General features: G+C 59.2%; 8 protein-coding genes across 8 annotated transcripts; 4 read left to right on the forward strand and 4 right to left on the reverse strand.

Moving 5' to 3' along the window:
• Positions 1-1,020: 1,020 nt before the first annotated feature.
• On the forward strand, positions 1,021-6,512 carry COLE_02852 (uncharacterized protein; the record flags this gene model as incomplete). Its single annotated transcript, XM_018420466.1, has 4 exons — positions 1,021-1,258; positions 1,312-1,427; positions 1,481-6,356; positions 6,394-6,512. The coding sequence occupies 4 exons, from the start codon at positions 1,021-1,023 to the stop codon at positions 6,510-6,512; spliced, it is 5,349 nt and encodes a 1,782-aa protein (XP_018277123.1).
• A 369-nt stretch (positions 6,513-6,881) lies between these two features.
• On the reverse strand, positions 6,882-7,498 carry COLE_02853 (uncharacterized protein; the record flags this gene model as incomplete). Its single annotated transcript, XM_018423790.2, has 3 exons — positions 6,882-7,211; positions 7,257-7,361; positions 7,394-7,498. The coding sequence occupies 3 exons, from the start codon at positions 7,496-7,498 to the stop codon at positions 6,882-6,884; spliced, it is 540 nt and encodes a 179-aa protein (XP_018277124.1).
• Positions 7,499-8,147: 649 nt separating this feature from the next.
• On the forward strand, positions 8,148-9,563 carry COLE_02854 (uncharacterized protein; the record flags this gene model as incomplete). Its single annotated transcript, XM_018419548.2, has 6 exons — positions 8,148-8,279; positions 8,314-8,407; positions 8,517-8,806; positions 9,027-9,310; positions 9,409-9,497; positions 9,535-9,563. 6 exons carry the CDS (start codon positions 8,148-8,150, stop codon positions 9,561-9,563), a joined length of 918 nt encoding a protein of 305 aa, XP_018277125.1.
• A 455-nt stretch (positions 9,564-10,018) lies between these two features.
• On the reverse strand, positions 10,019-10,576 carry COLE_02855 (uncharacterized protein; the record flags this gene model as incomplete). The annotated part of the gene is made up of 1 exon (XM_018419549.2): positions 10,019-10,576. The coding sequence occupies one exon, from the start codon at positions 10,574-10,576 to the stop codon at positions 10,019-10,021; it is 558 nt and encodes a 185-aa protein (XP_018277126.1).
• A 1,636-nt stretch (positions 10,577-12,212) lies between these two features.
• COLE_02856 (uncharacterized protein) lies at positions 12,213-14,144 on the forward strand (the record flags this gene model as incomplete). The annotated part of the gene is made up of 4 exons (XM_065626240.1): positions 12,213-12,348; positions 12,430-12,521; positions 12,558-13,399; positions 13,460-14,144. 4 exons carry the CDS (start codon positions 12,213-12,215, stop codon positions 14,142-14,144), a joined length of 1,755 nt encoding a protein of 584 aa, XP_065482509.1.
• Positions 14,145-14,357: 213 nt separating this feature from the next.
• On the reverse strand, positions 14,358-15,734 carry COLE_02857 (uncharacterized protein; the record flags this gene model as incomplete). Its single annotated transcript, XM_018419550.2, has 1 exon — positions 14,358-15,734. One exon carries the CDS (start codon positions 15,732-15,734, stop codon positions 14,358-14,360), a length of 1,377 nt encoding a protein of 458 aa, XP_018277128.1.
• A 386-nt stretch (positions 15,735-16,120) lies between these two features.
• COLE_02858 (uncharacterized protein) lies at positions 16,121-16,954 on the reverse strand (the record flags this gene model as incomplete). The annotated part of the gene is made up of 1 exon (XM_018423791.2): positions 16,121-16,954. One exon carries the CDS (start codon positions 16,952-16,954, stop codon positions 16,121-16,123), a length of 834 nt encoding a protein of 277 aa, XP_018277129.1.
• Positions 16,955-19,438: 2,484 nt separating this feature from the next.
• Positions 19,439-23,168, forward strand: COLE_02859 (uncharacterized protein; the record flags this gene model as incomplete). The annotated part of the gene is made up of 3 exons (XM_065626241.1): positions 19,439-19,537; positions 19,569-19,965; positions 19,999-23,168. The coding sequence occupies 3 exons, from the start codon at positions 19,439-19,441 to the stop codon at positions 23,166-23,168; spliced, it is 3,666 nt and encodes a 1,221-aa protein (XP_065482510.1).
• Positions 23,169-23,782: the final 614 nt, after the last annotated feature.

A 23,782-nucleotide genomic window follows, 5' to 3' on the forward strand; every position in this document is an offset into this window, starting at 1 on the left:
TTCCTGTTTCCTCCTCCTCCTTCACCACTTCCTCGTCGGCAACATCCCCCCGACTCCTCCTCCAATCCTCCTCCTCCCCATCCCCTCCCTCTTCCTCTCTTGCATACTTCCCGACACGTCCTCCATCGTTCATCTCACAAACTCTCAGGCGACCACGCTCTCGCGCTCGCCATCGCCTCCCCCTCCCCTCGCCCCACCCCCCACCTTCTTCTCCCCACTCCCTCATTCTCTTCCCTCACTTTCACTCTCCACTTCATCACGACCTCCCTCAACCCCGGCAACAACATTGCCTTGAACAATTGATCCCCTCTTCTGTCTCTCAATCTCCACCACGCCACGTCTCGCTTTTTGAAACGCCTCACACTACGTCGACTTTGACTCATCTTAGGCGACGAGGCCCCAACTTCTGCGCATAGCCGTAATTTCAAGCTCGGCACAGACATTGTAGGTAAGTTCATTCAGCAAGTGTCAGTGGAGGAGGTAAAGAGGTTCGCACTATGGTGGTAGCGGCAGGCCGTTCACCATGGTGTTCCCAGTTTCGGGTGACGGATGCCCAACAGTGGCACGTCACTGAGTGTGACGCGCCATCTGGACCAAAGTTGGAGCCAGCGTATGCTGCCAGACTTGGGGTCGCAGAACGGCGGCAGCATCGGCTCTATGCATCTCCTCGCCGTCGTCAAACAACGGCACAACAAGGTCGGCTGTCTGCTCCACGTGAAAGGCGTCGTCTTCCTCCAGGGATCAGTCGCGTACTTGGGAGTGGCTTGCATCACGGCTGCGCCCGATACACTTGTTGTCATCGCGCACCTGCGCAGCGACGCCGCTTGTGCGATCCTTCCAGCGTCATGTGTGCGGGCAATGACAGCGCAAGCAGCTCAGCCGCCGACTTGCCCTCCCCAGCCCCTCCCACGTTCTCCGCCCTAACCATCCTCTCATGCTCCTTTCTTGTCACTCTGATCTATCCACGACTCCTTCCTCTTTTCATCGCATTCTGGGTGCTGACAGATTGCTTGCAGCATCATGTCCAACCCCTATGGTCAAGGTGGCCAACAGCCATCCGAATACTCGCAAGCCCCTGCCGGCGACCCATTTAACACCCCTCCCCCCGCCCTCGCATACGATGGGCAGCCCGGCGTTCCCAGCCCTGGCGGTCAGTATTCGTACTACAATGACAACGAGTCCGACATGGGCGCCCGATACGAGGGTGGCGGCATGGCCCGCGACACCTGGGCCAGTGAGAGCGGCTGGAGTGGCAACGGTGGTAAGTTTCAGTCATGCTCCTCGTGCACGCGACGCCGCCTAATTCCGCAGACCAAAACTACCCCGCTTCCGAGCAGTCTCATTACGGTCAGCAGGGGTACCCTTCCCGCGCGTCCACGCCCACGTACACCGAGAGCAAGGACGGCCACCGCACTCGCGAGCCATACGTAAGTCAATCACTCCCACGCACAGTTCAATCGAGAGATCTAACATTTCACAGCCGGGATGGTCCCTCGACCATAACATTCCTCTCTCCAAGGAGGAGATCGAAGACGTTCTCATCGACCTCCAGAATAAATTCGGTTTCCAGAAGGACTCCTGCCGCAACATCTTTGATTTCCTCATGATCCAGCTTGACTCGCGTTCTTCGCGCATGTCGCCCAACCAGGCCCTCCTGACGCTTCACGCCGACTATATCGGTGGAGAGCATGCCAACTATCGTAAATGGTATTTCGCGGCGCAGCTCGACCTGGATGACGCTATTGGTGCCGTCAACAACCCCGGGTTGGCTCGTGTACGCTCTGTTGCGCGCAAGAACAAAAACGCGGCTGCGGGTTCAGCTCAGGGCAAGTCGCTCGAGTCGGCCACAAACCGCTGGCGCACTGCCATGAACAACATGAGCCAGTATGACCGTCTCCGCCAAGTCGCACTCTACCTGCTCTGCTGGGGCGAAGCAGCTCAGGTCCGCTTCATGCCCGAGTGCTTGTGCTTCATTTTCAAGTGCGCGGACGACTACTACCGCTCGCCAGAGTGCCAGAACCGCATGGACGCTGTGCCCGAAGGACTCTACCTTCGCGCCGTAGTGAAGCCTCTCTACAACTTCTTGCGTGACCAGGGCTACGAGGTTGTCGATGGCAAGTTCCTGCGTCGCGAGCGTGACCACGACAAGATCATTGGTTACGACGACGTCAACCAGTTGTTCTGGTACCCAGAAGGCATCGGACGTATTCGCCTCACTGACAACACACGCCTCGTCGACCTTCCCCCCTCACACCGCTTCCTGAAGTTCGACCGAATCGACTGGACCAAGGTGCTCTTCAAGACCTACCTCGAGAAGCGCTCCTTCGTCCACCTTCTGGTAAACTTCAACCGCATTTGGGTCCTTCACATTTCTGTCTTTTGGTTCTTCACTGCCTACAATGCCCCGAAGATCTACTCGCGTCCGAACTCGCAAAGACCCACGACGCCGATGTCTTGGTCGATGACGGCGCTTGGAGGTGCCGTCGCCACCATCATTATGATTCTCGCCACCCTTGCCGAGTTTAGCTACATCCCCACCAGCTGGAACAACACGGCCCACCTGACTCGCCGGTTGCTGTTCCTTGCCATCGTGCTATTCCTCACACTCGCGCCTTCAATCTACATTGGCTTCTTCAACCAGGACGGCAACCTGTCGCTTATCTTCGGCATTGTGCAGTTCTTCATCTCGGTTGTTGCCACCATCCTCTTTGGTGTTGTGCCCTCGGGCCGCATGTTCGGTGACCGCGTCGCCGGCAAGAACCGCAAGTATCTCGCAAACCAGACTTTCACGGCCTCGTACCCCTCGCTGTCTCTTGGCGGCCGTCTCTCGTCGATTCTCCTCTGGGTCCTCGTGTTTGGCTGCAAGTTTACCGAGTCGTACTTCTTCCTTTCTCTGTCGTTCCGTGACCCTGTGGGCGTCATGACTGGCATGATCATTCAGAACTGCAGCGACAAGTACTTCGGCCGGGCGCTCTGCATGAACCAAGCCAAGTTTGCACTGGCGGTCATGTTCTGCATGGACCTTACACTCTTCTTCCTGGACACCTTCCTGTGGTACGTCATCTGGAACACGATCTTCTCGATCGCCCGCTCGTTTGCTATCGGCATGAGCATTTGGACTCCATGGCGCGACATCTTCTCGCGCCTGCCCAAGCGCATCTATGCCAAGATTCTCGCCACGAACGAGATGGAGGTAAAGTACAAGCCCAAGGTGCTTGTCTCTCAGGTTTGGAATGCTGTCATCATCTCGATGTACCGCGAGCACCTGCTTTCGATCGACCACGTCCAGCGACTCCTGTACCACCAGGTTGCGTCGGACCAGCCCGGCAAGCGTACTCTGCGTGCCCCCGCCTTCTTCATCTCGCAGGGTGACAGCAAGTCGAAGATGGAGTTCTTCCCCAAGGGTTCGGAGGCTGAGCGCCGCATCTCATTCTTCGCTCAGTCGCTCACTACGACTCTCCCTGAACCCCTTCCCGTTGACTCGATGCCAACCTTCACCGTTCTTGTTCCCCACTACTCGGAGAAGATCCTACTCTCCCTTCGTGAGATTATTCGCGAGGAGGACCAGAACACCCGCGTCACTCTCCTCGAGTACCTCAAGCAGCTTCACCCGATCGAGTGGGACAACTTCGTCAAAGACACCAAGATTCTTGCCGAGGAGTCGAACATGTTCAACCCGTCTAACCCCTTCGCTGGCGATGAGAAGGCCGACAGCAAGCGCGCCGACGACATTCCCTTCTACACTGTTGGTTTCAAGTCGGCGGCGCCTGAGTACACTCTCCGCACGCGTATCTGGGCGTCTCTCCGCGCCCAAACCCTTTACCGCACTGTTTCGGGTTTCATGAACTACTCCAAGGCCATCAAGCTCCTCTACCGTGTTGAGAACCCTGAGGTCGTTCAGATGTACGGCGGCAACACCGACCACCTTGAGCGCGAGCTCGAGAGAATGGCGCGTCGCAAGTTCAAGTTCGTTGTGTCCATGCAGCGCTACGCCAAGTTCAACAAGGAGGAGCATGAGAACGCCGAGTTCCTGCTTCGCGCGTACCCGGATCTTCAGATTGCCTACCTCGACGAGGAGCCATCCCGTAAGGACGGTGGCGAGGCGCGCATCTTTTCGGCACTCATCGACGGTCACTCTGAGATCCTGCCTAACGGTCGTCGTCGCCCCAAGTTCCGCATTGAGCTTCCTGGTAACCCCATTCTTGGTGACGGCAAGTCGGACAACCAGAACCATGCCATCATCTTCTATCGTGGCGAGTACCTCCAGCTCATCGACGCCAACCAGGACAACTACCTCGAGGAGTGCCTCAAAATTCGTAACGTCCTTGGCGAGTTTGAGGAGTTCCAGGTCTCGCAGCAGTCGCCGTACGCGTCCCAGGGTCACAAGGACTTCAAGAAGTTCCCTGTCGCTATCGTCGGTGCTCGCGAGTACATTTTCTCAGAGAACATCGGCATTCTTGGTGACATCGCCGCTGGCAAGGAGCAGACCTTCGGTACCCTCGCAGCTCGTTCGCTGTCGTTCATTGGCGGCAAGCTCCACTACGGTCACCCTGACTTCCTCAACGCCATCTTCATGAACACACGTGGAGGTGTCTCCAAAGCACAGAAGGGTCTTCACCTGAACGAGGACATCTACGCTGGTATGAACGCTTTCGGTCGCGGCGGGCGCATCAAGCACTCGGAGTACTACCAGTGCGGCAAGGGCCGTGACCTCGGCTTCGGCACGATTCTCAACTTCCAGACTAAGATCGGCACTGGTATGGGCGAGCAAATGCTCTCCCGCGAGTACTATTACCTCGGCACCCAGCTTCCGATGGACCGCTTCCTCACGTTCTACTACGGCCACCCCGGTTTCCACATCAACAACATTCTCGTCATGATGTCGGTCCAGGTGTTCATGCTCACTCTTGTGTTCCTCGGCTCGCTCAACCAGTCCATCGCCGTCTGCACCTACAACGAGGTCGGCAAGAACCCGCTTCCTCCCGGATGCTACAACCTGCAGCCCGTCTTCCGCTGGATCAAGCGTTGCATTATCTCGATCCTCATCGTGTTTTGGATTGCTTTCGTGCCCCTCTTCGTCCAGGAGCTCACCGAGCGTGGAACCGGTCGTGCCATCGTCCGTCTCGCAAAGCACTTCATGTCACTGTCGCCCGTCTTCGAGGTCTTCTCGACACAAATCTACATGCACTCGATCATCAACGACCTCACCTTCGGCGGCGCCCGCTACATCGCCACGGGCCGTGGCTTTGCGACCACCCGTATCTCGTTCTCGATTCTCTACTCGCGTTTCGCCGGGCCGTCCATCTACCTTGGTGTGCGTACGCTTGTCCTCCTGCTCTACGTCACCCTTGCGGTCTGGGTCCCGCACCTGATCTACTTCTGGATTACGGTCGTTGGTCTGTGCATTGCGCCGTTCCTCTTCAACCCTCACCAGTTCTCTTACACCGACTTCATCATCGACTACCGCGAGTTCCTTCGCTGGATGTCGCGTGGTAACTCGCGCACCCACGCCAACTCGTGGGTCGGCTACTGCCGTCTGTCGCGTACGCGCATCACTGGTTTCAAGCGCAAGCGACTTGGTCTTCCTTCCGAGAAGCTGTCTAGCGACATGCCCCGTGCCCCATGGCGTGCGATCATCGTTGGCGAGATTCTAGGCCCTCTGGCCCTCGCGGTCATCTTTGTCATCTGCTACCTGTTCGTTCAGTCGTTCCCAGGTAACATTTACGAGGGCAACACTGTTCAGGTGCCGGCGCTCCTCCGCATTGCGGTCGTCGCCGTTGGCCCAATCGTCTTCAACATGGCCTTGCTGCTCGTCCTCTTCCTGGTCTCGGTCTTCCTCGGCCCGTGCATCAACTCGTGCACCACTCAGTTTGGTGCGACCATGGCAGCCATTGCCCACCTGGGTGCGGTTGTGGGCATGGTCGCGTTCTTCGAGTTCCTGTGGTACCTGGAGCGTTGGAACGCGGCGCGCACCGTACTCGGCGTCGTCACCGTTGTTGCGGTGCAACGTTGTATCTTCAAGATCCTCATCGCCGTTTTCCTCTCTCGCGAGTTCAAGCACGACGAGACCAACCGCGCCTGGTGGACTGGTGTCTGGTTCAACCGGGGCCTCGGCTCGCACGCCCTCAGCCAGCCAGCCCGTGAATTCATCGTCAAGACGATTGAGATGGGCTTGTATGCGGCGGACTTCATCACCTGCCACCTGCTTCTCCTTCTTCTCACCTTCCCGATGCTCATTCCCTTCTTCGACCGGCTACATGCAACCATGCTGTTCTGGCTCTCGCCTAGCCAGCAAATTCGCCCGCCGATCTACTCCCTGCGTCAGCGCAAGCAGCGCCGCAAGATTGTGTTCAAGTGTGAGTACTCGTATGCGAGACCCCGTTCTAACGGCAGATACCATCGTGTACTTCCTCATCCAGGCAATCTTCATCGCTATGATTGTCGTGCCCGTTATCTTCAAGGTCGCGCTCAACTGGGCGCCCAAGGGCGCTCCTTTCAACGGCTCGATCTAAGCCGTTCTCGCTCCCGTCCCTGCCCTCGCCCTAGTGGCATTCATTTCACGACCTCAGCTTTCCCCTCACGAGCAACGACTGCCGGGGCAACATTCACCCCTCACGCATTCTCTGCATGCTCCATAGAAACGATAGCATATAACGGACAATGCGTTTGTGCACATACCCCAGCGGTGAAGCGGCGCCAGCGGCGCTGCCCGCACCATCTAGATACATACGTCGTGTCGAAGTGCCTTGGATAGGCTTGTCATGATGTGATGCACGATTTGTTAGGAGTTGGGAGTACAATCGTTCAGAGCACATGTCAACTCAGCCTCGTCTTCTACTACTGGACATAGCATCTCGTGCATCAAAATGTGGGCTGTAACTTCACCTTCGATCACGTTCGCGACAACCACCCTCCCATCCATGCCTTGGACGGTGCAAGCCCCCCATATCCCGCCTATCCCTCTCACGCCTGCGGTCATCCCTGTCCCTGTCCCTCTCGCGCTCGCGCTCACGTCCACTACCGGACGATGTGAACGCAATTTCCCGCCTTCGTCCCTCCTGAGCGCGCTTCGCAGCCTCTGCCATCTCATTTTGTTGCGCCTGCAATGCCTTCGGCCCATACCGAGACACCTCGGCCTCAAGGCCCCGCCGGGTGATCCACCCACCGCCAGGTACAGCGGTGGCCCGCTCATCAATATCAACGAACTCGACCTGACGTCAGTTCCGCCGTCATGCTGCGGGCCCGCGCAGACGCACGAGTTTGGCGTAGATCGTGGGATTGGCAAAGCTGGAGCTTTGCATCAGACTCGTGTTGATGTGCTGCCCCTGCTGCTTGAGGCGGAGGAACTGAGTCACCTTGCCCTGTCATTAGCGTACGGCGCCGATCAGCGCACCTGCAGCCGTGGATCGGCGGCGCCGTCGACCTCAGGTGGCAGGCCCCAGTCGCTCTCATCACCGGGTGGACGCGTGGCAAGGCGAAAGATCTCGTCGTCGTCCATTCCCTCGAACGGATCCTCAGACGGCGGGCGCGCCGTCGACGGGGCGCGGCTCACCCGCTCCGAAGGTGCCGCCTCACCCGTCTCAGCCTCTTCGGGGATCGAGTCGCGAGGCGGGGACGGCGTTGGCGTGCGCCGTGGCAGGCGGAAACGCTTACGCGGGCGTACTGTCGTCAGCTGCGTCGGACGATTGTCTTACCTGGGCCGGGAGACTCGCGCGGTCGCTATTGCAGATGTCCAGATGCGCAGGGTGCCGCAGACGTCGAAGTGGGGGATGGTGTGACCCTATGTTCTCGGCTTGCGGGGTAGACTTACGGATGGGCCGGGCGGTGACGGCGAGTCGTCGGCGTAGTTGGCTAAGGCTGGAGTGAGCTCGGCAATGCCTTTTCCGCATGCCTAAGCTCACCTTGCATGTTGATGGAGAGGGTGTTCTGAGATTGCGACGATCATATTGCTCATTGCTTTCACTTGGAATCGAGCATAATTGATCCCGCTATTCCACTGTAATGGCATGGGTTACACTTCACACGGCGATATCCTATGCCGGTGCCTGATGGCTGTTCGCCCGCGCAAATGTCGTGCTCGGAACCAGGCCGAGTGCGACTAGACGCGTTTGTACGAAGCGCTGTGCGTTTGCATCTATCCACTCATTATGTCCGACGACTTTCCCCTTCCCGAGCCCCCGTCGCGCAACAGCAACGTGTACGCTGTTGAGCTCGTATCGGGCTCGTTTGGCGGTGCGGCACAGGTCATTGTTGGACAGCCGCTCGACACGCTCAAGACTGTGAGTTTGGCTATGCAAGTCGGTCTGACGGTAGCGCGCGCAGACGGCCGCTCCGGGACGGTTCAAAAACACATGGGATATCTTGCGGCAGACGGTCCGCAACGAGGGTGTGCTGGCACTTTACAAGGGTGAGTTTTGAGCGAGCGGGGTGAGAGCAAGGGAGATAAGGGCGGTGTGCGAGAGTGCGAGGCTAGCTGGCCGAGCGACAGGCGTGGAAGCCAGGAATGCTGACCACAGGCATGATGTCGCCTCTCTTGGGCGTAGCGGCCGTTAACTCACTCCTCTTCACCGCGTATGGTACCGCGCGCCGCATCGTATCGCCGTACCCGGACCTGTCAATCCCGCAGGTCATGTTGGCGGGCGCAATGGCGGGCGCGGCCAACGCCATCCTCGCGTCGCCGGTGGAGATGTTCAAGATCCGCATGCAGGGACAGTATGGCGGGGCAGGGGACAAGAAGCTCAGCGGTGTCGTCGCGGACATGTGGCGACAGTACGGGTTCCGCCAGGGTATCATGCGGGGATACTGGGTGAGTGGGGCGAGGCTTGAGGCTGGGGACCACGGGCGAACAGTGAAGGGGCGTGGGGGTGTGAACATGGTGAAACCGGACAGGTGCCAGGCGGTATGGCTCAGTGACGGCGCGGAGGATGCGGTTGAGAGGAGAGGGCCTCGATGGATGGGGTGGAGAGGGCATGGGAGTGAGCATGGCGCGACGGTTTGAGGCGGTTTGGCGCACAATCTTACCCCAGATCACCTTTATTAAAGAGATGCCCGCCTACGCGGGCTTCTACGGCTGCTACGAGATGGTCAAGCGTTTCTGGGGCCGGCGGTTCGGCGGTGTCGAGCACGTGCCCGTTTGGGCGCTACTCACATCGGGCGCGTGCGGCGGTATCGGGTACTGGCTCGCGTCATATCCCCTGGACATTGCCAAGTCGCGTATCCAGCTCGCTGACAAGCCTCCCATGAAGGGTCACTGGCTGTCGGGCGGCTACGTTGTGCATGAGCTCAAGACGATTGTGGCTGAAGGTGGCGTGTGAGTGAAGCCGGACAGCGGCGTGGCGGGGAGATGTCTTGCTCGACCCACTGCACGCAGCCAGGAACCTGGAAATAGATGGACTTTGCTGACGGCAGCAAGGCACTCTTCCGCGGCATCGGGCCAAGTCTTGTGCGTGCGGTCCCCGCAGCTGGGTCGACCTTTGTCGCATTCGAGGTCACGCGCGGTGAGCTGCCACCATTATGCCGGGGCGCTGACCACAGACTACATCACACGCCACGGCCTCCTTTGAGCCTCTGGCAATCCTAGATACTGTAATTTGCATGTTGCACTATTCAACAGCTTCGCGATCACTACCTCTTCATCTTAGTCATGAGCAAGACACGACACATGTGAAGCCTCGCCCCACAATCTGACAGAGGGGGGGAGTCCAGGGAATTCGAGAAATCAGGCTGAGGAGAGTTGTGATAAAGGAAGACCATAGACGCAGCAATCGAGGCATGAGTGGTCTTGGCACCGCCGCCACACCTCTGAAGGTTCCCACCGCCACACAACGGCTGCGAGCTTCCCATCCGTCTCAGAGCCACCCTGCATGAAGTAGGTGAAGTAGGCGCAAGTCAACACAAACTTCCAGCGACTCCCATCTCCAGTCGAGACGCATCAGGAGAAGCAGCCCGTTGCAATGTGAGAACTTCTTAATGGGAAGTCAATCTCAACCCAGTTGCCACTTTACTCTCTTGCATCCTGCTACGGCTCGTGCCTCCGTCCGTCCAGCTTATCAACAGCCTGTTGCAGCAACCCGATGTCTCTCTCGAGCTCCGCGAGCTTGTCCATTATCGGCTTAATGAGTGCCGCGTTTCTTGCGGCCAATGCCGCCTCGGCCTTCTTCGCCTCCCCCGCGGCGTCGTATGTCAAGAAGGCCCAAATGTTGCCAAAAAAAATGTACGCCCACAAGCATACGAACGCACCAATGAGCAGAAACCCTACGATCTCGCCGAAGTAGTCCAAACAGAATGTCAATAGTCGGCCGAGGAAGCGTGCGCCTGTGTCGCGCATCGACGCCAGGGACGCCGTGAAGCGGGCAAGTCGGGTCTGCGGCGGGAGGGAGGTCCCCTCACAATCCTGGAGGGGTTCGTATGTCATGGTAAACTTGGGGAAAAGGATGGGAAGAACTATGAGACGAAGCTTATGTAGTGTTGGGTGGCAAGACGCGGTGCAAAGCACGTGACGGACAAACAGCGAGGCACACTTCCGCAGGAAGCGGGTGCGGCCAGCGCCAAGTGTATGCGGTGCTGCTAGAGCCATTCCGAACCGCTTTATGATGCATGTAAGGGCGATTGCTACTGGTGAACGTAGTCAAGTGGCAGTGGGAAACCGATGGTCTCAAGGGGGCTGAAGGGCCAAGTAATCTCGGCGAAAGATAAGGGCACTGGTCACATGAACCACATTGGAAGAGCGTCCCCGTTGAGGTGTCTCTTGGAGTTGTACACCTCCTCTCTCCCCTCGGAGCGCCCCCTCCACCCATCTGACGGGACTCTACCCATCTGACGAAGATATCTCGAAGCCCGTCGCCGGGTTGACCAAGTGCTGTGGCGCTTGGACTGAAGAAGTACTGTCGGGTCGCTACTTTCTCCTGGTGCATTATGAGCGTATATCACGGTCAAGGCCAGAGCCATGCAACTATATGGCAAAGACGAGCTGAACGCGTTCTAACTTCTGACGAGGCAAATGCGCATGTTGCTCGCGAATTAATGTGGGCGGCACAATCGGAGAAACTGCGATGCGCAGGCTGTATCCCTCGGAAACGTTACTCCCAATACCACCTGGTACTGTGCATCACCAGATGTCGACCAGCAAATGAGGTGGGGCGAGTGTGTGATCGTGTGATAACGCAGGAGAGGTCGGGATGTTTCACACACGGAAGAGGAACAGCGATCAAGGGAGCTTGTTTGGGGGTGCAAATTCAAAGACGAATGTGGCAGATCGGTTGAATGCGAATCTGGCATACACAAGTGCCACACGATGCAGCCACATCCGCAGTTCACTTCACACTTGCACCAAGCACCGCCCAATCAATCCAGGAAGTGTTGCCGTTTATTGCAACATAGAGGACATGGCTCACCCAAAGTTATGACGCACTATCACTTTGACGAAAACCGCATCGCAGTTTGCCTCTCATTGTGACATAAGCTCAATCGCGCTGAACGAGGTGAAGGTCGCAATATTAGTATCGGTCTCCCAGTCGCGAGGAGACGGTCTCCACTTCCCATCCACCCTCCATTTCGAGAGTCATGCACTGCAACACCTGCGGGGAGATGGGCAAGGTGAATGGGCAGACCCCTCCTCCTTCACTCACTTTCCGGACTTTTACCGTAGGCCGCCGGCAGAAACCCACACACAGATATAAACTGACCAGTTCGGTCTCACTTTCACCCACAAGGGGTCAAGGCGTTGTGTACTGCACGTGATGGCTAGGGCTTGGGCCTCAGCCCCCTTTACTGATGTGGACCTCCTCATGCTCCTCACACGCTGCATTCGCACCGCCCCGTCGGGTCGCGTAAAGATGACGGAACCCGAGAACGCGACCTCATGGCGAGAAGCCGAGCCACGGAGTTTATTCGGTTCCACTGTTGTTTTAGATACCATTCCACATACACATCCCGATCCCATTAAAGGGTATGAGGCACCGCCGCCACCCGGTGTGGCACAGATGTATATCAATCCTGCGCCACCGCACAATCACTCTCGCTTTCCGCATCTCTCGTCTTCACGACTTGTCACGACACTTCAACGCATTTTATCCTTTCTCTGCTTTTCATTACGCTTATCCCTCTCTACCGACGCTGACACGCGGGACAAGCCCGACTCAAAGCATACACGACACGACTGGGGCTCATCGCCTCCCCCGCCCACTCCAAATCCCCGCCACAGGCGCACCACCATGCGTCCGCTTCCTCTCCTCATCCTCGGCGCTCTTGTGGCAAGTGCGGTTCCCATCCCCTCTTCTCCCCGTGGCCCATCCAAGTCTCTAGACGAACGTCAGGTCCAAGTGGCTACTGACCCGAGCAAGACTGGCGGCAAGTCGAAGGACGACGGGAGGGTGGCGGACGGCGGAAAGGGCGCAGCGGTCAAAGACGGCAAGACCGGCGGTGCGACAAAAGAAGGCAAGCCCAAACCAGACGATGGCGCCGTCTATGTCGCTCCCAACCCCAGTAAGGACGCCACCAAAGAGGGAAAACCCAAGCCAAACGACAGTGCCGTCCATGTCGCCGATGATCCCCAAAAGGGCGGCACCAACGGCAAGCCGAAGCCCAACGGTGGCGTCTACATTGCCACTGATCCAGACAAGGGCACGGGCGGCAAGGGGAACCAGGCTGGCGGCGGAGCTACGAAGGAGGGCAAACCGAAACCCAACTCGGTCACTGTTGCCGACGACCCCGACAAGGGAGCAGGGACCAAGGGCAGCGAGGCCGGCGGTGGTGCCACCAAGGAGGGCAAGCCCAAGCCTGGTCCGATCTCCGTCGCAGCCGACCCCAACAAGGGCGGCGCAACGAAGGGCAAGGGGGACACCGGTGGCGGTGCCACGAAAGAAGGCGACAACTCGGACGGTGTGACCGTCGCCGCTGACCCAGCCAAGGGGGGTGGCAAGGCCGGTGGTGGTGGGACGAAGGAGGGAAACCAGTCCGGGGGTGTTACTGTCGTCCCCGATCCTGTCAAGGGCAACCCGACCAAAGGCAAGGGGGACAGCAAGACTGCTGGTGGCGGGATGACTGTCGCCCAGGATCCTAGCAAGGGAGGCGCGGGGAAGGGTGGCTACCGCCCAGTTGGCGGCGAGACTAAGGAGGGCAACAACGAGGGCGGCGTCACTGTTGCACCCGACCCCAACAAGGGCGGCATGGGCAAGGGCAAGGACGACAACAAGACCGGTGGGGGCACCAAGGAGGGCAACCAGTCCGGCGGCGTCACCGTTGTTCCGGACCCGAGCAAGGGTGGCATGAGCAAGGGCAAAGGCGACAGCAAGACCGGCGGCGCTACCAAAGAGGGCGACAACAACCCCGGTGGTGTGCAGGTTGCGGTGGATCCCAGCAAGGGCGGCATGTCCCAAGGCAAAGACGACACCAAGGACGGCGGAGCCACTAAGGAGGGGAAACCCAACAGCGGGGCTGTCGCCGTGGTACCCGACCCCAACAAGGGAGATCAGAGCAAGGGCGGCAATGACGGCAAGGACGGCACGGGCGGCGTCCGCGTCGGCCCCAACGGCCAGGTTGTGGCCGGCGATGGTCAGAAGCAGGGCGGCGGGAGCAAGGACGGCAAGGACGGCACGGGCGGCGTCCGCGTCGGCCCCAACGGCCAGGTTGTGGCCGGCGATGGTCAGAAGCAGGGCGGTGGGAGCAAGGACGGCAAGACAGGCGACCGCGTCGGACCCAACGGCATTATTGTAGGAAACGATGGGCAGAAGCAGGGCGGGGCGAGCAAGGACGGCAAAGAGGGCGACCGCGTCGGACCCGACGGCATTATTGTAGGAAACGATGGGCAGAAGCAGGGCGGGGCGAGCAAGGACGGCAAAGACGGCAAGGGCAGCAAAGAGGGCGACCGGGTGGGCCCCAACGGCCAAGTCGTGACGGGCACCGAGCAGAAACAGGGCGGGGGGGCCGACAAGGGCCAAGGCGGCGACCGCGCAGGAGCGTACGGGACGTACAAGCCGCAGCCGACGGGTGTGCGCGTCAACACGTTCGCGGAGGGCAGCACGTACACGGGCGCGGACGGGCGGATGCGCGTCAAAGTGCCCATGGCGAACGGGCGCGTTCTCGGCTTCGTGCCCTACAACAAGCACTTGCCTGGCCACGGGGGCTTCTCGCACGGAGGCGGTTAGGACACTGTCAGTAATAGGTTATTTCAGGACACTGTCAATATTTGGTTGTTTAGGACACTGTTCATATGGTTTGATGCCTTTCGCAGTTCCTAAGACGTGTGACGCAGACGTGGTTGGTTCACACGTTATATTATGATACCTCCTACATTTCTGGCCTGATGACTCACTCATACGCGGTTTTTTTCCTTTTCAGTTTCGCACAGCACGCACCTGTCAACAGCCTTGATCGTCGGCGGCCTCCGCACGCAGGGCTCCCAACATCGCACTCAATGTCTCGCGAACGCGCTCCATATCTAGGCGTGGCCCAATGGACGTCCACGCTTCGTCGCGAAGAAGTACTGTCGCCAGAACACTGTCGTCCTCGTCGCAGGCTAGGGCTGTACGCAGGGAATCGGACCACATTTCCTCGAGAATTGGCCGGAGGTCATGCGTCACGCGCGACTGCACAAACGCTGGAAGCCGGACATTGTCGCCTACTGCCAGCGCCACTGACATTGGAATGCAGGAGTCCCGGCATGGCAGTTGCTCCTCATCGGAAACAATAGGACATGCAAGGTGGTCTTCGAACCACGTGAGTGGGTCGGGTTCGTGCTGCCGGCCATTGAGCTGGTCGCGTCTGCGACTGCACACAGTGGACGGGGTTGTGCACATGCGGTTATCTGTGCGGTCGGGAGCGCCATGGCAGTGCGCGGTCTGCGTAAATGTGACGCGCACGGGGCCGATGTGATCTAAAGGGCTTCCGAATAACCACCGAGGGTTGCTGCTGTATGCCCTCTCCCACGGCCGCATGAGTTCATGGTCGTCCGAGGGGCGTCTATGGTCCAAGCCGCCTACGCCCGAGTCCTGGAAGCTGCGCGAGCGGTCGAGGGAATTGGAACATGAAGAGCTTCGAAGAGGTGGCGGCCCGAAAGTAGGAGGAGGAGGAGGAGGAGGGCCGGCGGTCTCGGGTGAGGCGGACGGTGTGCGCCGCGGCGGAGGAGGGCAAGTTTCGAGACAGGCTGCGGTGGCATACGCCGCGGATGCTGCAGCGGCATAGCTTCCCCGATTGCAAAAGTCATACTCCTCTACATCGTGACGAGCTTTAGGGTGATCGAGCACTGACGCGCCAGTGCTTGGCCCAGGGTAGGGAGGTGGCGATTTGGGACCGAGGTCTGTGAACTCTGAGAGAATGAGTGCAGAAGGTACGGGGCTCAGGGCGGACGCGGGAGAGGCAGACGACTTGGCAGCGTCAACCGGCGGCGCGAGCACGGCGACAGAGGAGGTTTCAACGAGCTCGGGATCATCGTCCTCGTGAGTTATGGGCTCGACGAAATCGCCGGGCTCGGTGAACTCCAGCGGCGTCTCTGTTGCCTTGGTGGCTTTCGTGAGCTTGAAGGCCTCCTCGAGCTTGACCTCGGCGAATGACTCGGTGCTCTCGGGCAAGAGAGGACGAAGTTCACGGTGAGTTGCGCGCGCAGAGTCAGGATATTCGCCACTGGGCGCTCCGGGAGCTTCAGAATCAGAGATGAGTTCCCAGTGATCGTCATCTGAGGGCGGGGAGGGTATGGAGATAACCGAGAAGGTTGGTGAAGGTGGAGCTTGCTGATCCATTGTGAGCGATGAGGAGGAGCGCAAGGTGTGAAGACGAAGCGAGTGGATGGGAACTCGTGGGAGACGGGAGAATGATGGGTGGCAACAACATGCACAGGCACATATATTTGCGGGCACACCATTGCAACTAGATGACCCAAGGTACAATGGTGATAATCCGCATTCCTTCACGTCTCTGCACGTCTCTGGTGGTCCTAGGATACTCTGACGGCCCAGTCACGCATCATTCGCTTTCTTTTAGTCTAGTCCAATAATGTACATGACAGAAGGTGCTGGCTAGGTACAGGTCACGATGCGGTGGGTTTTGTTGTAGTGCTACTAAGAATATCTATACGGGTATGTCGAGCGCCGAGCTACCGGCCTGTTTTCGCTGCTGGTATAATCGCCTAAGCATCCATCTCAAAGAGGACGACCTCTGCGACCTTGCGGTTCACGTTCTCCGTCACGAGCTCGTCGCCGACCTTGGCGCCGCGGATGAAGACACCATCGCCCTCGCCGAGGGTGGCGGTCTGGCCACCAAGCGAAACCTTGACCTGGGCGACGGCGCCGTCTGTCGGGGCCTTGCGCGGGTTGTATCCGCTCGTCTGAACGACCTGGACGTATACGAGCTTGCCGTCGCCTGAGCCGCGGTTACGAGCGACGAGGTTGTGGTTGACAGTCGTGCCGGGCGAGATGAGAGAGGCAAAGAAGTTGAGATCCGACGCGATAGGGACGGGGCCAGTGCCCTCGCGGGCATCAATGACGCCGGGGTACCCCAGCGGCGCGACAATGTGGGCCCACTTGTCCTTCTTCTCCTCGTCCGTGAAGTGGCGGTGGAAGTACTGCGGCTTGAGGCCGCGCTGGTAGGGGTACGCCCAGATTTGGAGGAAGTGGACCGGCTCCTTGGTGTTGTCGTTGTACTCGGAGTGGCTGATGCCGGTGCCACCAAATGTCATCTGGACGTCGCCGCGGCCCATCTCCTCGACGTTCTTCATCGAGTCCTGGTGCGCCAGTTCGCCAGATACGACGTAAGAGAAAATGTTGGCCTCGCGGTGGGCGTGGGTCGGGAAGCCTTGCATGGGCTCGACGCGGTCCTCGTTGATGACACGGAGGCAGCCAAACTCCTCAAACGCCGGGTCATAGTACGAGGCGAAGGAGAAGGTGTGGAAGGTCTTGAGCCAGCCATGGTTGGCCTGACCGCGAGTCTCGGAAGGGCGGAATTGGAACTTGACGGCGGACATGTTGGTGGAGTTCAAGGCGGAGGCCGGGGCTGAGGTTGAGGAGTAGCGGGCGAAAAGACTGCGTGCCGCGGAGCGGGCTGTGGATGGGAGTGTAGGGCGAAGTATGATGGCAGTGAGGCCGATGAAGATTGAGAGGAGGAGGGCGCGGAAGGCGCTGTTGAGGGCTGGAATGGTGAAAGTTGTCTTGTGGAAGTCGCTGTGGAAAGCTGATAAGAATGGAGGGCGGTTGGAGAAGCGTCTTTTATACCTTGCGGCAGTCTCGGTTGAGGACGCGGAAGTCTGGGAGTGCTGACAAGAACGGGGACGACGAGGGCGACATGGTGATCATGTTGGCGCAGTCGGTTGGTATGGATTTTGAGAGTGATGTCACATCACTGGGAATCCATCGCCCAAAGAGGCAATTTCCGTGGCCATTAACAGGTCATAGCTTTGATAATCGTTCTCGGCCCCGGCTGCCCCCACGTTGCTCATCACTCAGCCGAGCAGCGCGAGCAGGCCAAAGCAGCTGCGAGTAGAGGCCTCTCGTACATTCTACTCTATTACGATACTGTGCAATGATCGCTGGAAGCTGCCCGTGACGTGGAGTTTTTATAGTCGTTTAGAGATCAGTGACGATGCCCGCAGCACTGTGAGTATTCAAACTGCCTAGAAGTATGCATACCGCAGAGTAGGAATAATAATGAGTGACTCACCACCCCTTCATACAATACTAATAAATCACTACTATTGGGCGTGTCTGGCCAGGCCCGAGGCACCTCCAGATACCTAAAAGTCACGTGACTACTCTGCTGCCCATCGTTTCCGCCGCTTTCGGTTGGCGCAGAGAATTGGCTTGCATGGCTTGATGCGGGATATGCGGGCTCGGCGAGGAGACTAACACGCGCAATGTGGATTGCGCCACGAGCGCCATTGAAGCGAGCTTGTGAGAGTTTTGAGCGCTCAGAGCTGATTGCGGCAGCCAGAGATCGCTGGGGAGGTACCGAGATGCAGCGGAGGAGAGCAGCTCGGGGCAGAGCATAATCCTGGAGAATGCGAGGGGACTTGAATTGCATCCACAACGCCACCCAATTCAATAAGGCTCGACCAGCTCTCCCCGCTCACGCCAGCCAAGCCACTGCCCCTGGAGTATCGTCGTTTAGACCAGGCTTGCGAAGCGGGCGTGCATGTGTCAGTCACTATTCACTTATTACTCTTCATCCTCCATCGCCGTGCGTTCACACGCGTGAACGCGTGAACGCGCGTCGCCGCGTCGCCGCGTCGTAGCATGCCTCATCTCACCTCTCCTCCCCGTTCACGTCCCCTGATATTGAATTCGGTTCACCGTGCGCCACGCCGGCGCCAAACTCATCCGCACCAGGGCACGTCGCGCGCGCGGCGCGCGCCGTGACGCGAATCCGGTCAATCGGACAAAGCGGCGCGGGCGATCTGGTCACTGGTCCAAAGTTGAGCTAGACCTGCAGGAGCGCGATCATCGTCAACTAATGGACGGTGCAGCTTGCAGGTGTAGCGAGCTACAAGCGGGGCGAGAGGACGTGCTCACTCTCCTGGAATCCTGCAATTTCCTGCAATACAGCAGTTGAAAGAGGGAGGAGGCCGAGGAGGTCGAGGGGGCCGAGGAGGGCCGAGGGAGAGTGAGAGAGAAAGAGGAGGAGATGTGCGAGGAGATCAAGCTCGGAGATCGGAGAGGATCAAAAGCAAAGGCGCGAGGAAGCGAGGCATGTGAGTATTCTGCCCTTGGATCCTTTGGAGGTGGTGGCGTTGACTTGCGCCTGTTTTGTCTCCTCTCTCAACCTTCCCTGATCAACTGCTCTGCATGCTCCGCTCTCAACGTCGCTCCGCGCGCTGAAGCGATCAAAGCCAGCTCAAGCCATGCAAGCCAGGCTGACCACCACGCTCTCAACTCGATCCTCGAGCTGCATGAACCACATCTCTTTCAGAACATCCATTGTCTCACTCTCACTCGCTTGATCGCTTGATCGCTTGACTCTTCACTCCAACTTGTCTCACTTTCAAGATCCATCTCCAGCACATCTCTTGGCACATTGCCCCCATTTCGACGCGACGCGACTTCTTCATCTCCTCCTTTCTCTCACTCCACCACCATCACAATCATCACCACATCCTCACTCCTCACTGTCACTTAACTATACCCCGCTCGGACCAGGCGCGACCAAGCTAGAGACTGACATGGTGGCCCGTTCATCAACGCTGGCGGCCATCGCCCAACGCCCGAGTATCAGTGCAGGCGCGAGCGCGAGCGCGAGCACAGCCTCGGCCCCGACGATCCCGGCGATCACCAACGCCAAAGCCCCTCTACCTGTTCGCACACACTCATCCTCCACAGTCAGCTCGGGTTCTCTCTCCAACTTCTCTCGAGGCTCCTCTCACACCACTCTCCCAAGCAGCCTCCCCAGCAGTGCTTCCCCTCCAAAGACTTCTCCCTCCATCCTGCCACCCTCCTCACCACTTCGGAGCACCGACAGGATGTCAACTGCAAGCAGCTCGGCACGTGGCTCAGTCCGCGGCAAGTCTGCTCCGCGTGACGAGCTCGACCGACTCGGATATATACACACTGCGTGTCGCGTGAGTTTACCACATCGACCTCGCTTACGCCAGCGCTCTTCAGCACCGTCTCAAAACCCCGTCGGCCGCCTCGCCCAAGATCACTCTTGGCCCGGCAGCTATCATAGGCACATTTCCCTCCAGCCCCAGTGTTAGTATGGGTGAAATGACGCCCAAATCGCCTGGCTTTGGCTCGTTCCGCTCCCCCGAACCCGTCGACCTTCCTCTCCCTATGCGGCGAAAGAGAAGCGTCCTCTCACTTCGATTGGGGCGGAAGGACGAGCTCAAGCTCCCCCGCGAGTTTCTGGCCGAGTTCTGGGGCGTGCTCTCCGCCGAGAGCGGTGACATGGGATGGACACAAGCCGTGCGCACCTTTCTCGGTATGCTCAAGAAGGGCACAAAGACCGCCGGTGGCGCCAACATGCGCGAGATCCCCACATTATGTGCCAGTGAGTAACCCATGACTGACGTCGCTCATTCAGCGTTCACTTCTTGCCTTCCTCCACCCGGGCTGGGCTCGGCACCTCCGGCTCAGCATCAGAGCCACTTCCTAACGCTGCTCTACAATACTCTGCCCACAAGCACATTCTTCGCCGCCCCAGACGAGGATGGTCGTGATCTGCTGTTCCGCCTCCGTGCAGAAATCCAGTCTCTCCTCCACGGCCCGGGGTCACCCACCGCGACTTTGAGTCCGACAAGCGCACAATTCTCCCCACAGCTCGCTGCGCAAGGTATCGCCGCCAAGGCCGGCCTCGGCATCTACCCAGCTAGCCCAGCCAGTCCTACCTCTACACTGAACCCGATGACTCCCACAAGCCCGATACCGCCAACGTCACCCCGGCGCGCCACCAGGCCAGCAAGTGATGCCGGCAGTGTACGCCGGAAGCCAATCCCGATGTGGACAGGGAGCGGCGAAGGATTGGACAACATGGTCGAGGCCGTCGGCGTGATCTGGGATGTTCCTCAAGACGCTTTGGAACAAGATGCTGACGAACTGGATCGCTTCGTGCTAGAAAAGCTGTATCTCGACCATCTGAAGCGCGAACTCAGTTTAATCTCGCGGCAATCGGCGGACATGCGGCGATCTCGTCACGTTGAGCTATCCAAAGAGCTTGGCGACCTCATGGCAGGCTTCCCTGAGCTCGCCATCCCGACGTCTCCTGCCGCGTTCGGACAGCAACAGGAAAGCTTCTTCAAACCGCCACGCTCTGCCGCTGTATTCGCGCGCTTAGTCCGTCGCGCCGAAGCGTCTAGTAGTCGGAGAGCGCTTGAGCTCGTGGACCGCTGCCGCAAGGTCTGGGGAGTTGAGAAGCGTGAAGCGAAGGAGCGCGATGTCGAAACCGCGTTGCGGCAATGGGACGCGGCGATCGGATCTTCCGACGAGATGCCCCTTGCAAGGCGGCTCGCAGACGTTACAAGCATACTTGCCGCGGTCTTGGACCCCGATGAGGATGTCCCAAGGCCACTGGAGGAGGTGCAGAACTGCCTCATGGAGCATCTTACCAATGCAGTGCACGAAGTCTTCCCCCTCTCCGCAGACACCCAGCCTGCACTGCCACCTTCCCTCGTCATGGTCTTCCAATCGGCCCCAAGTGTCCTCTTGCATCATCCACGGGCCTTGGAAATGCTTGACAGACTAGCAGACGAGCTCCGCGGTCACGCAGTCGCAGAATATGTCACGGCGTCCATGGAGCTAATGGGGGACGCACACGCGCAGGTCATCGGCTCAACCACGGGAGAAAGCGGCAAGGACGCAGTGGTGGAGGGCTTTGAACGTGTTGCCGCCTGGATTGAGTCCGAAATCAAGAGCGTTGAGAAGGCCTGGCCGCGCAATGGGCCAATCGACCCCGCGGCCATCATTGCGAGCAAGCAGCTCCCACTATTCCTTGCCGAGTTGCAGGTGTTCGAGACCGCGGTGGGCGCGGCGGACGTTTTTGGCGTCTTCGAAGCCACCCACCATCTGTTGCAAGCCTGGGAGCGTCTATGTCCCGGCGTGAGCGACTTTGACGTGGACACATTCTTCGAGCCACATGTCCGCGCTTGGCTTCGCGAGACTGAAGCGACGGAAACGCACCAGTGGGTTGCACGCACGATAAGCATGGACCAGTGGCAGCCAGAGGGCGAGGGACGGCACTCCCAAAGCGTCGTCGATCTCTTCGAGTTCCTTCGTGAAGCGACAATGGTCGTGCGCAACCTTCCCGTCAAGGAGCACAAGCGTGCGATATACATGGTCGACCTCGCACGGATGGCCTCTGCAGCACTTGAGCTGTACGCAAGTACTATATCGGACCAGTTCCGCGCAGAGATCGCGCCGCCCAAGACGACATCAGACGCCGCAGTGCTCAACAACAAGTGGATGACGAAGGGCAAGTTTGCGTACGGCAAGCTCGATGCCAAGATCGATGCCCTGGATCGCCGCCGCCGCGGCCGCACTGGATTTGTGGTCCAACCTGCTGCGCTCGTCAAGCTCACCAACCTGGGCGCAGCGGGCAGCTTTATCGATGACCTCGTGCATGCGCTTGAGGCGGAGCAGACCGCAAGCGTGTTGGGCCCTAGCGTAACTGCTGCATCAGCGAGGCAGGTCTTCTCCGTGCAAGTCGTGCGCGGGCAGGGCCTGCTGACGCGGTCGCTCAAACCGGCTGACGCCTTTGTGGCTGTCCTCGACGGCCCAGTGCGCCTGTTCAAGTCTCGCACTGTGCTGAGTGCAGAGGACCCCGCCTGGGCGCAGGCGTTCGAGGTGTCCATCGCAGCTGCCAAGCCGCTAGAGGTTATTGTTTATGACCGGCAATTGGTCGGCAAGCATGAGCGTCTGGGTGGGGCGACCTTCACGCTCGACCCCGCCCACTTTACGTCCGAGGCGGAACGAGAGGTCGTCATTCTGCTGAGCTCGCGCGCGAGCGTTACGCTGCGGATCTCCAGCGTCGGTCGTGAGCGGAATGATGTGGCGTACCATCTCAACTCGTCGCGGCGCGTGTTGAAGCGTACCGCAGGCGACATGCAACTCGCGCTCGTTGAACGACTGGCAGAGTATCTCCGGGAAGTGCTGAGCCCTTCCACGCTCTCAAACGTCACCAAGCTTGTCAGGGCTCGGAAACGCGTGGCCCTCTCCGACGCCGATATCGAGACCTCCCTGGCACCTGTGCTGGAGTACCTCGACGAGAACCTGGCCGCACTAAGCGCAACATGTACGCCGACCATGCGGGAGACACTGGCACTTGCGCTGTGGGAGCGGTTGGTCGACCATTTGCTCTCCCTCCTGGTCCCGCCACTCTCCGACCGCCCTGCCCCACCGGGCCTAAGCCCGCCAGAAGTGGACGCTGTGTTCAAGTGGCTGCAGGCACTCAAGACGTTCTTCGCCGTCGGCATCCCCATCTCAGCGCTGCAGTCCGGTTCATACCGGGACATGCTTCTGCTCGGTCAGGTGCTTGACCTTCCCACCCCGGCGCTGCGCGAGCGTGCGGCCGCGGCAGTCCGTGCCACATCAGGCGGCGCACCACTCCGCCACAACCCCCCCAAGAGCAGCCGCGCTCGGATCCAGGCAGACAACGCGCGCGTCGCGGAGCTCCTCCTCCGTGTCGTCCGCCTACGGACGCTGGACGACGATTTCCTCCCCACCCAGCTAGCCGCGCTCACTGGCGCGCGCGCCTCATGAACAGTCGCCAGAAAATCAGGGATTCTGTGCACTTAGGTTCCATTCACTTAGCCGAACAACCCACCCATAAATCATAATCACATGCACACTGCTTATCACTTCAAAACTTTTAGAGTAGGGGCGTGAGGGGCCACGGGGGTTGCATGCGCGTTGATCGGCGACGCACGCGGAAAGTCGCAACCAGCAACAGCTGCCACGCGACGGCGGCTTTCAGTCCGAGGGGATGCTCTGCGGGTCGGAACCGGTCCGTCAAGCGCGGTCAGCGCGGATGGCAAGCTCCGGTCGCTCGCCCACATAGTCCAAGTGCCGAAGACGCGGAGGTGCGTCCAGCGCCTGGCACCTGTACATCTCTGCTCGCAGTTCACATCTGGCCATCAAACCGTGATTCCGTCCGTCGTCCGTGCGATTTCCTGTCACCGGTTACTTCCCGCGCCTTCCCAATTCCGCGGATGTTCTCGTATATCTGTCCTCGCAATATCGCATACGGATATTGCGCCCACTGCGCGTCTGTTTCTCTGCCCTCAGCAGCGGACATGCCACGTCCGCATATGTGTACATGTACATCGGCTGAGCCGCCCTACATCCTGGAAGATCTTCAACACTTCAGGCTAAAC

This window comes from Cutaneotrichosporon oleaginosum (assembly GCF_008065305.1).
Source record: "Cutaneotrichosporon oleaginosum strain ATCC 20508 chromosome Unknown ATCC20508_contig02, whole genome shotgun sequence".
NCBI lineage: Eukaryota > Fungi > Basidiomycota > Tremellomycetes > Trichosporonales > Trichosporonaceae > Cutaneotrichosporon > Cutaneotrichosporon oleaginosum.